Source organism: Melopsittacus undulatus, chromosome 5, assembly GCF_012275295.1.
Source record: "Melopsittacus undulatus isolate bMelUnd1 chromosome 5, bMelUnd1.mat.Z, whole genome shotgun sequence".
Classification (NCBI taxonomy): Eukaryota; Metazoa; Chordata; class Aves; order Psittaciformes; family Psittaculidae; genus Melopsittacus; species Melopsittacus undulatus.
In genome coordinates, this window is record NC_047531.1 from 10,166,685 (window position 1) to 10,178,255 (window position 11,571).

Consider the following 11,571-nt stretch of genomic DNA (forward strand, 5'->3'; position numbering starts at 1 on the left):
CATTGGGGAGTAGCTGAGCCCCACTAAGATTTTCTTTCTGAGGTCCTCCCCTGAATGTTGTGTAGATTGGAAGTGATTGAAGCCTGGCATATCTGTGTAAAATGAGACAGATCTGAGAGCAGGTCCTAGGAAATGAGTATCATCAAATCAGCCATCACAGCTTTTTTATATCCTTATTGATGCTTTTATCATAGAGGTGAAGGACCAAATGTTTTCCCTGTGTCCCTAGAGCTGACCCCTCCAAGCCTTGATTAAATAAACAGGCAGTGAAGATGGGGAAGCTGTGAGAATTGTCCCAGCTCAGTTGCCATAGGATGGTTATTTCAGTGTCTGAGACTTGCACCCTGTCTCTTTTCATGCACGTCAAGTCATAAACACATTACATTGTATCACTAAAGGATACAACATGTATACCCTAAAGGCAAAAGTACTAAGTAAAGCAGGATAAAATATGAGTGTTGCCCAGGAAGCTACTCCCATGTCCCAGTACAACAGGAATGTTGAAAAGTGTCTTTTTCCCATGAGCCATTAAGGGGTTACAAGACAGATGACAAAACTGATGTTTGCCTTTTCCCTCAGAGTCCACAATAGGTCATCAATCTTCTCCACCCTATTCCAAGTAACCTTTTTGTTATGATCTCCTCATTCATGATACCGTTCTCTGTGAGCCACGTATTGCAAGAGAAAGAAAATAAGCAAATATGAAATGTGGCATTGTTTTTCTCCCCAAAGGTGTATCTATCTCATCTTTGTTTTCTCTCATTCTGATGGTGGGGCCTTAAGTCTGCATGCATTGGAGTAACTCGAGGTCACCTGTTCTCACTTTCCCAATACAACGGCAAACCCTCTGCAAGTGACAACCACAACAGCCGTTCTCATCCAGCTGCTCCCATCTAACACGTTTTTGTAGAACCGCATCAAATTAGCAGCCCCGGGGAGCATGTGGGTGTAAATCAGCACGGACCCCTTCGCTTTGGCAGGGAGGAGATTCTGATGTGATTGCCCCAGGGATCTGAGGAGGCAGATCCGTGGCGCTCCTCTCTGGGAATCTCCCACACCCCTCAAGGACGAGGGTCTGGAGTCCATGGAGGAGGTAGGGGCTGCGTCCTTCTGGCCCTCCCGAGGGGGAATGGCGGAGGAATCCTTGGGTGTCTCGTGTGCCTCTCCCCCATGTCAGGCTTCCCCGTTTCCCAGCACCAAGAGCCTGCGGGTGGAAGCTGTGCGGCTCTGCTGCGGCTTCTGCAATGGTCAGTGCCATGGCAGGCAGCAAAGAACACACTGAGGGAATACAGAATTCCTCCGCTTTCATCCTTCTTCCCCTCTGGACTGATGAGACCTTACCTTTCATATGTTCACTTACAGTTTTCTAACCCTCTTCTCTACCCTTACCTGGGTAAGAACATTTTTTATTGTGGCCATTTCTTCTTTACGCCAATAGTACTTGTCTGTTTGCTGTGTTCTCGAAAGTGTTGCAGTGATGACTATATTTACATTGCAGAATTACAGAAAAGAGGTGTTTTTCTTCCCCTAAAAGGTCACAGTGTGGTTGGGCTCTGTGGTGTATCTAGCTGAAAGGAAAACAGACCTTCAACTGTAAGCCTTGCCCTTCACTTCCTACCTGGCTGCAGTCCGTGAGCGGTACAGAAGTTGCAGTCTGTGCTTACAGGAGCAGAGTAAGCTCTGTGTTGCAGAAGCTGTGCATGTGCCCGGCTTGAAAACCCCACTCCTAATCTGCAGGGAGGTGGGAGAGTGTTTTCTTTCTCCTGGTGGGGATTCAAGCACTGTGTAGGTGGTGTTGCCCTCTCACCAGAAGGGTGTCCTGGGGGGAGCGCAGGCAGGACAGATCCCTCTGCCTCCAGGAACACATGAGGTTTACCAAGTGCCAAAGATTTTAAATCAGACGTGGCTGCCAAGTTCACTTTAAGGACTTTGCTTTAAGAGCTGTTACGTTTTACCAACAGCTTTCTAAGATTAGCAGTCAGAAACAAAACATGAGCCTAAAACGGGGCAGCGAGTATGTTTTGTGGTGTGCTTAACAGCCGCCCCCTTAGGTTACTGCTCCTAGATATTTGAAAGTTGCAAAGCAAACACATAGGTCCCTCAGCAACTTGGTTTTCCTGTTGGTTAGCACACACAGAACTGTTCTGCGCTATTTACCGCAGCTGCAAGGAGCCATTTTTGCAGGAGGTTGTGTTAAAACACTGCCAGTGCCTGCACATTAGGGCACCCCCCATGATTTGTCTTGGCTGCTGGGGCCAAGCTGCAGGCACTGCTGGGGGGTGGCAGGTTCAAGAGAAGAAACCATCAGGGCATCCCTCAGAGGACCTGCTGAGGGATTTGAGTGCAAATGTCAGAGCATCCCACTGAGAGCTGACCCCGGATAGGCTTTGTTCTTAGCTGAGAACAGGGGCACTGCTTCTCACTGGAGGTTTATTTGCTGTTTAGATTAATTTAGCTCCAAACCTTGTGGTTTATATTAAGTTCAGCAGTTGCAGTGCATGTGGTTATTTTTATATCACTTGAAACTTCCAAAGAAAAAAAGCCCACAGAACTAATTAGAAATAGCTTATTTCACTTCACTTATTTTTTCATATATGTATATATGTAAGCAAGCTTTTGTGTATGTCTCACTGTTGTCTTTCCTACAGTGAAAGTTACCTTAGACTTAGGCATGTGCTGTCTTGAATTAAGATGCATTCCTAAATCAGGCCTCCAAAGGATTAATCTGGAATAATGGGATCATTGGGATTTGGTTCAAAGCGCTGTTTTAACTCAAGAATGTTTCATTCCATACTCTTTTTGTTCGCAGATAAATCACTTGTTTTTCAAGAAGGCTGTTGTTAAGCAATGATTTTTGTGAGCAAATTGCCTGTTTGCTTCCACGCACTTACCTTACTGTCTTTCCCATAGACTCTGTGCAGTCAGATCTGCTTCACAAGTACCAGAGCAAAGATGACATCCTCATCCTGACCGTGCGCTTGGCTGTGATCGTTGCAGTGATACTCACGGTGCCGGTGCTGTTTTTCACTGTGAGTAAAGAAACTCCACACGGCTTGGCAGTTGGTAACAGCTGTACGCGGTGTGTTACTTCAAACCACAGATCAGCAGTTGCTGAGACACTGATGTGACAGCTACAGAAGGAGCTTGAGCCTGGATCAGTCTTTTCCCACACCAGACTCCCACCAGCTTCTGGAGAAGTTCTCCCTGCAGGAAACAAATTAATCACTTTTTGGTCTTAAATCTGTTTTAAATTGAATCCACAAGTGCCTTCTTTTACTTCACATGACTTCACTGGAGCAGGCTCAGAGGTGAAGTTCATTTTTAAGAGCAGAAGGATCCCAAAGGCATGTTGGAAAGAGAGGAATATCCTGCTGCAGATGCATGTATACCTATAGTTTTGAAATACCAGATTGATTTTAAGGGCTTTTTCAAAGGATGCTACATCAGAGACCCCAGAATTTCTGACAGGTCTATGCAGCCCTTGTTGGCACATGAAGAACCTGTTAAAATAAACATGACAAGCTTTGAATTGGCTCGTAGAATATTCCTGACAGAGAACTGTTTCTCTCTTCCTACAGGTGCGTTCATCATTGTTTGAGCTGGCTAGAAAAACAAAATTTGACTTATGCCGCCATGTTTTGGTTACTGTTGTTCTTTTGGTTATCATCAACCTGCTAGTCATTTTTATCCCAAGCATGAAGGACATTTTCGGAGTTGTAGGTACAGTATCCTGGTTTTGTACTACTACTAAAAATCTGTTGCTGATCAGCAACACAATAATTACCTGTGCTGACAGCTAACAAGACTCATGTATTTGAATTTTGCAGGGGTCACTTCTGCCAACATGCTGATTTTCATTCTTCCTTCATCGTTGTATTTAAAAATTAAACAGCAGGATGGATCAAAGTTGACTCAGAGGATTTGGGTATGCATTCCTTTCCCATCAGCGCAACTCCTTCATCTTGTCATTGCTTGTAATGTGCTAGATGCAACACGTACCTAACCTGAACATACGTCTGAGCTGGTTGATGTTACTTCCCCTCCTTACTTCAGTCAGTTGGCACCTGTGCTTCTTGCCCTTCCCCTTTCCTCACCCTGCAGGTCTCCTTGTGAAGGGGCCATACTGTGCTGGGCACCTTGTGTTCTGGGGGATCCTTCCCTGTGGGGCAAGGGGCTCTCTCCCTCGCTGGCAAGCGGCAGTTGTAGCTGTCAGCAGGGTACGGATACCCCTCCAGCCCACTTCAGCAAACCTTTCAGCCCAGCAAGCTTCCTCCGTTTCTGTGTGTTGATCCAGAAAGTGTGTAAAGCACTCTGTGGTATTCCACATGGTTTTAATGGACCTCAGTCAGACCTCTGGTGCTTCCAGCAGAAGCAGCCAGCTGAAATGCTAGCCCTCTGGCATGCATGAGCAAATGGGAATGGCCTTGGAAAGATTTATGAGTCTCGAAATGAGCTGTAGCTGAAAAGATGCAACACTCCTGTGTATTCCCAGTCTAACAGTGTGCACTGGAAGCATTGTAAAGTCAGACCTTCCTGCTCTGAGCAGACAGTCATGTCTCACTTGTGGATCCATCCACAGATTCCAAGACAAAAGGGCTGAACTTCAGTGGACACATACCAGACACGTGTTGGACTCTTCCAGTGGGAAGAGTATATGTATTTCTGTGAGGCTTTGCAAAGAGCAGAACAATCTCACTTAATTCTCTTCAGGGATAATCAGTGTTTAAGAAGTGAATTGAAGGGAGAAAAGAATTGGTTTTGGTGTTCAGAAAGTAATTATTAATGATGCTAATCTCTTTAACTATCTATGGGTCTTGTCTCTATCAGAAGTGCTATCCCATTGTAGCTGATAGGTTTGATACTACACTTTGTAAATCTCCTTAAGTTAACATAGTTGAATTAATTGTCTTTTCTTATAATTCATTAATTTTCTCTCCTTTCTGTTGCAGGCTTCTCTTTTCTTGGCACTGGGAATACTGTTTTCCCTAGTGAGCATTCCCTTGGTCATCTATGACTGGGTACAATCACGAGGCACTGAAGGCCACTGAAGTTCACCTCCTGAAGACACCCCTGTTTGCTACACACCAAAATCGCAACCATCCGTTCTGTTATCTATCCCATCTTTTGTGAGTTCACTCAAATCAAATCCAAATAATGATTATCCAGTACTGAAAATGCTGTAAGAAAACAGGCCCATTTTCCTATCTCTGTCCCCCAGTACTGCATCATCAGATCAGCGCTGAGTCTGTGTTAATTGTCTGTAAGACTGTACCAGAGCACTGCTCATGGGAACTCATCACAATTAATTTGTTTCCCTTCTTCCACCTATGAATTGCATTGTTCCTTGATTATCCTTAGCCCTTCAGCCATAAGCTCTGCTCTTTTAGTGCAGCAGTGCCTGTTGTTATCAGTCCACAACTGGAGTGATGTCTGTTCACACCCTTTCCCTCCCATCTTTCAGCCAGAGCTTTGCTCTCCAACTGTACCCATCCGGTTTTTCAGTTTGTTGGTTTGTTCTGTTGCTGTTTTACGCACCATTTGCCTCACTGGATAAAGTGTAGCATTCTGGATATGTGCACAAAAAGCACTATGACAGCATAAATGAGCATTTTACAAGCGTAGGTCCTAAATTTGGTGCTTCTCTCTGATGTTCTGGTGGGGAAACCAGCCCCAGGGCTTGGCCCTTTTGTGGTTTTGGGGAACAGACCCGTACGTGTGTATGTGTCTTGTAATGGGGTGCAGGGAGCAGAAGAAAGATGGCCAGCAAGATGTTCCCTTGGCACATTTCAGCTGAAGCCTGACCAGAACTAGATATTACCCCAAACCATGACTACTTGAGCCTGATGAGAAGCAGATGCTCAGAGATTTCCATAGGAAGTCTGTGCTCTCTTCAACATTAAGCTGTTTACTAATGCCCCACATCCCTCAGAAAAAAAAGAGACAAGCTCCAGTTTTATCAAAACCTACGCATTTAATCATACCTCATGTCTTTTCCATTCTGGGATTCATGTGTACATACCTTATTGAGATAGGCTACTCCATTGTGTCTTACCCTCCTCCCACCAAAGTCAGCGGGGTTTCTGACAGCAGTGGGAGCAGGATTTGACTCACCCTGCCAAACTGCTGGATTTCTAATGGAAATTAAAATCTGTAACATTTCTTTTAAAAAAACAAACACTTTTTATACTTAAAATGTTTCATTTACATTTCTCATTCATTCTCCATAACAGTTAAAAGACAAAATACTCAATTACTACTAGCAGAAACACTGTAACTTGCATCTGTTGTCCACAAAATCAGCATTTGCCTAATGCCTTATAGCTGGTGTAGAGAACTACTTGTAGAGACTCAAATGCTAAGCAGGTGATTGTTACCCATCCTGAGCAGACATCTTCTGTTAGTGCACTGCCAGCAGCATAAACGTGTTCATTTTGTGTCATTCACCACGTGAGCTAAAAAGCGTCTCAAAGTACGAACCCAGCTCCCACTGAAAGAACCGATGGCTAAAAGGAGCCCTGCTTCATGCCTGAGGGTAGAGTGATGCCCTCGGAATGCTCGAGCCATACCTGCCAGTACGCAGTGACCCTCTTGTTCCCAGTAGCTGGTTCATTGCCGACTCCCGTTGTTAACTGTGGAAGGAGACTGTCATCAGGTGTGGGGAACCTGTCATTGCAGCTTGCTCCTTTTAAGGTTAGGGATGAAGAATCTGGGATCTTGGGATTTCTGTGAGCTGTTGAATTGCCTCAGTTGCCATGTCTTGTTCTGCATGGCCTGAAGTCACTTAGAGACCACAGAGCACTTCTCAGGACCTTGAAAGTTGGCTTCTAAGGGTAACATCCAGAGAGGTTAGTTTGGGGCCTTCTTTGGAATTTGGGCATTGAGATGCAGAGCGTTCATGCTGCAGAAACTAAGCCTAATAAACGCAACTTGTAGATCTGTACCTCAGCTTAGGCACCGAGGTGCCCAGCTCTGCCAGTACTCCACTGTGATCCAGAAATAAGGCAGAGCGGACTCCACAGGCTGACCAAGTCTTCGGAGTAGCCCAGCAGCAAGAACAGAACTGGAATCCTCCTTCCTTGGAGCAAAGTGACTTGGTAGACTGCAGAGTGCAGGTTCTCCCTCCTGGCGCTCAGACCTTCACTGACAGGCTCCCAGCAAGGTATCAGTGCAGCATCCCTCCCCAAAGATATCCCACAGCCCAGCATTTAACACACAAACCGCTGGGCTACCTGGGACCCCTGGGCTAAGGTCCTGAGCTTTCCTGCAGCTGGTTTCCAATTGCCTGTGATGGTGCATGCCATCAGTTCTCTCTGTGCTGACTCTTTATGAGACTGATCCCTGCCCTTATTCACAGAGAGGTCCATACCACCACATATGAGGCCAGGTATTCAAGCTCTGGAGAGAAGAACCTGTGCTTGGTTCCCATCTCCTTGCAGCTCATTCCAGACATCTTCCTAGCTCAGGATGTAAGTTTGTGGCTGCCCTCTTGCAGGCGTCCAACACTCCCTGGTCACTGCAGCAGGAACCCAGCATCTCACTCTGTTCTCTGACTCAGCTTGCTGAGGTCGCATTTCAGGTTTTGAGGTGCCTTATAATCTCTCTGGATCTTACCCTGAAAAACCTAACTCAGACCTGAGAAGGCTTTACAGTGTTATCCTCAAGATGCTCCAGGCTTTCCTGCTTTCCTTCCCTCTTCGTCCTTCTGCTACTGATTTATGAGCAGAACAGCTCTGTGCATTGGGGGTTGTGAGAGAGAAGATCCTGGGAGCAACTTTCAAGTAACTGGGTATGAGCTAGGGGTCTGATCTGCTGCATCAGGTCCCAGTAAGATCACAGCTGCAACATCTCCCTCCCACAATCCCCCAGGTGGTCCATAGACCCTGTTTAAAACACCAACCATTGAGTTTTGGCACCCAGCTTCCTTCGACTTGAAGGGCTGTTTGGTGACTGATTGCTCCTTGCATCTTCCCAGATTTCCTCCATCACTATCCCTCTCTCTCTTTGCTATGCTGCCTTCTCCTTTTTCCCTGTTTATTTGTATATGGGAGTTTTACTGGATAAATAGGGAGATGAATGAGCTGGGTGTGTGCATAGAGTGAAATTACCCAAGTTACTGGACTATCAAAGTATATCTTAGATACTGAAAAATAGACACCCAAAATATTGAGTCTTTAAAAGGACTTGTTTCTGGGTCTCTGAAAAAAAACAGACAAAAAAAGAGGGAATTTTGCTGAGACTGATTTACTGGCATCATATTTATAGATATTTATGGAAAAGAATCATGTGTTTATTGATGTCTGTGGTAATGAACGTGAAATAACGTGCTTTTTGTTTTCTCATCAGGTTTATACATTCTTAACAGAATGCAATAGACCCTGCTGTAACTGTCAACATCAGTGATGGATGACAATATTTGTATGAGGTTATCTGTAAAATGTACTGCTGTTATTCAGTTCATTTGGAATAGTGAACTTGTAGCCAACGATGTACGAGTCCCACATTTTAGCTAGGATTTTAAGAGCACAGTGAAATGCTGTAGGAGTTTCTCTATTGTTAAATTAATAGGATCCAGAGTACCGTATCTACTTAGTAGGTGGTAGCATGCTTTCTTTTCATAGAGAGTTTATCACTATTGTGAGCACTGCAAGTGTCATAGACTGGATGGAAAACTGCTCCTAATAAATACAACAAAATAGTTTTTAATTCTTGTTTGCATAATAGCAGCAATTCAGTGGTAAGGAACAAGGAAGGACTATTTAGAAGCAGGGGCTCCTAATAAGATCACAGGTGTTAATCCTACACTTAAAAGACAGCCTTGCTGCCTCTCCTAGTCCACAGCACATTGCAAAGAAAATAGTCATGAGCTTAAAGCACGTTGATGGTTGCAGAATACAGCTGCCCTTCTCTGTCCGATGACAAACACACCTAGTAGGTAAAACCTAGTAGTAAATGGTTATTTGGGAACAACATCTCGGGAGCAGTGACCTCTCTGGTGATGCTTGCTCCTGATCACAGGGGCCAATGCCAAATCCATGCACTGGCACAGACCTGTTAGGGCTGAGATGGGCTGAGTGGTGCCTGGCACAGGGCAGAATGGCCAGTCTCACCCTGCAAGGTCAGGGATTGGGATGCCCATTCACTCCTGAGGGCCGCTTTCCCGAGCCACATAACAACCCACAGCTTGTGCTCCGTTTGCAGCAGGTCATGTGCAAATGCAGGTTGGATGATACATAGTTTGAGTCTGTACATCTGCCTTACAATGCATAAGCATCACAGCTCTCTCTGATATCAAGTATTAACAGTAACAATTAATGGTATCTGTAGCTTATCTTTAAATGAATAAGTTTCTTTGCTTGAACCTTACATTAAGGCTAAAGAGCATCTTGGTCAAAACAAAACTCCATGTGGTGGTGTCCCACCTCCAGTCCTACTGTCCCACCCCAGTGCCTGTAGGAGAAAGGCACAGCAGAATGTACTCAGCTCTATCAGCAGCTCCACGAGATGCTTTATTGCCTGGAGCCAAGGTGCTTTCTTAAACAATTCCCCAGAGCCCTTGGCATCAGGAAGATCCTTATTTCCTATAACTTACACAAAGAATGTTTTATTTGTATCTAATGTAAGGATTTCTGTAACAAACTGTGAAAAAAAAAAGAAAAGAAAATTAATTAATAAAAAGTACAGGGCTGGAAAGTTCTAGAATTCACAAATTGTACACATGCCTGTGTTACTGAAGACAAATCTATGCAGTTGTGTTGTATTGTAGGAAGTTTCATTTTTATGTACATATATATATTGTAAATAAATAGGATGCTGTATATTTTTGCAGTTGTTTATCCCCTATGATATACAAGTGTTGAGATAGGCTCTGCATATTACAAATAATTTTAATAGAAATACAAATACTTTAGCTTCTGAATTAGCAAAATATGTATCCTTTCCTTTTTCCCAAGAGATCACATGTTAAATCCTAAACTTGAAGTTATAATTACATCGCTAATGTAACAAGAAAAGAGAAATAAAAGCTCCAATGAAATTAATAGGATTAATTCCAGTGCACGATTCCCTGTTTTCTCAACAGCAAGTTAGCCAGTCTTTCTGCTGGGTAAAGTATCTCCCTTGTAAAGGGCCCCTTTGGTACCCAGATGCCTATTACCTCCTTAGCTGAGGTTAGTTGGTAGTAAAGTACTGAAAGGCTTTATGAAGAAGCCAGACCAAACTGCAGCCAGCAGTTTGACCCAGCATTATGCCATGTTGTATCCAGCCATGTATTTAACCAACTTGTACAAACAGAAGTCAGGGCAGGACTTCTGCATTTCCATTGTCAGCCACCAGAAATGCCTGTAGTCCAGGGCTAAAAGTACTACAAGCCAGGGGTGGACAGTGGCTGGGGAAGTTTGTGCCATTTCTAGCCCACTCCCTGCAGAGTCCTGTGGCTGCTCCTCTGCTGCAGACCCAGGCATGTGGCTATCACACAACCACAACACCAGCACCTGAGGATGACAAGAGCAGCCCTAGCCAGGGATTGCTGGAGCATCCTACCCTATGAACAGGCAGAGGCCAGTATTTTGGCTATGGGATAGCTGCATGTCCAGGGATGAGTATGATGAGAGGGGATGGTTGTGTATATCCTGAGAGTGCCTCTGTCACAAACCTTGCATAGACTTTCTCGCTGGTAAAGCACAGAAACATGTTTTTTTCAGGATTGCTGAAATACAGAGGTTGAGAAATGCATCTTAAAATAATTGTATGTTTTTTCCATGTTTATATTATGGTATTCGATGAAAATGAAACTTGAAATACTGTTTGCTTTTACTGTGAGCACAAATTTGAGGGAAAAAAAAACTTATGTGGTCACTTCTACAGAGCTTTTCAAATGAATACAAGTGTACGTCTTGTTTTCAGTGTTATAGCCAACAAAATATAAACTGTAAATGTATTTTTCCACAAGACTTGAACTTTGACTTGTTTATAGAAATCTGTTTTTAGTGTCCCAAGGTATGTTAAAGCTCACCCAGATTCAATATAAACAGTACTGTTTGAATGATGTATGCTTGATGCGAGCTCATCTCTAATAGATTGTTGAAGTGAGTCATTGGTAATATTTTGCTCCTGCTAACATCACCATACTTTGTGCTGCTCATATCCAAATAAACGATGCAGTTTTTCAGTTTCTGTGTGTAAATAAAAAATAAAATCAGGAAAAAAAAGTATTCAGGTCTATGATCTCTCTGTTACCTCTAGTTTTAAACATTAAAACTGTGATCTAAACTGATGTTGGGACCATACTCATTCTTTCAAAGGGATGACTATGTATTATAATGCCTTAAACAGCATGAGCTTCCTACTGTTATGCAAGTATTGAGGGCATGTAGCTCTTGCAGAGGCAAATACTAGACCTGGTGCAGTATATAGTGCAAATCATCCATAGGTGGCTACGAAGCATTAATGTAGAGTTTCTGAAACAGTTTTAGAGGTACCTGAAACTGGCCTGTGTGGTCACCACAGACTGGGGATGCTGAAGATGACAGCGTTTCTCAAACGCAGCACTTGTTTCTGCCTGCTCCTTGAAGA

At 43.9% G+C, this 11,571-nt stretch overlaps 1 protein-coding gene across 2 annotated transcripts in view; it reads left to right on the plus strand.

The window, feature by feature from the left end:
• Nucleotides 1-11,210, plus strand: part of SLC38A1 (solute carrier family 38 member 1) — a 42,016-nt gene extending 30,806 nt beyond the window's left edge. Inside the window, exons 13-16 of one of the 2 annotated variants that reach the window (XM_034062733.1) lie at nt 2,911-3,029; nt 3,579-3,720; nt 3,828-3,925; nt 4,950-5,287. In XM_034062733.1, coding sequence (XP_033918624.1) covers nt 2,911-3,029; nt 3,579-3,720; nt 3,828-3,925; nt 4,950-5,048 — 458 coding nt within the window. In that variant the 3' untranslated portion in view covers nt 5,049-5,287. Of the gene's footprint in view, nt 1-2,910; nt 3,030-3,578; nt 3,721-3,827; nt 3,926-4,949 lie in introns of both variants that reach the window. The other variant, XM_005148050.3, reaches the window with a different exon arrangement.
• The last annotated feature ends 361 nt before the right edge of the window (nt 11,211-11,571 follow it).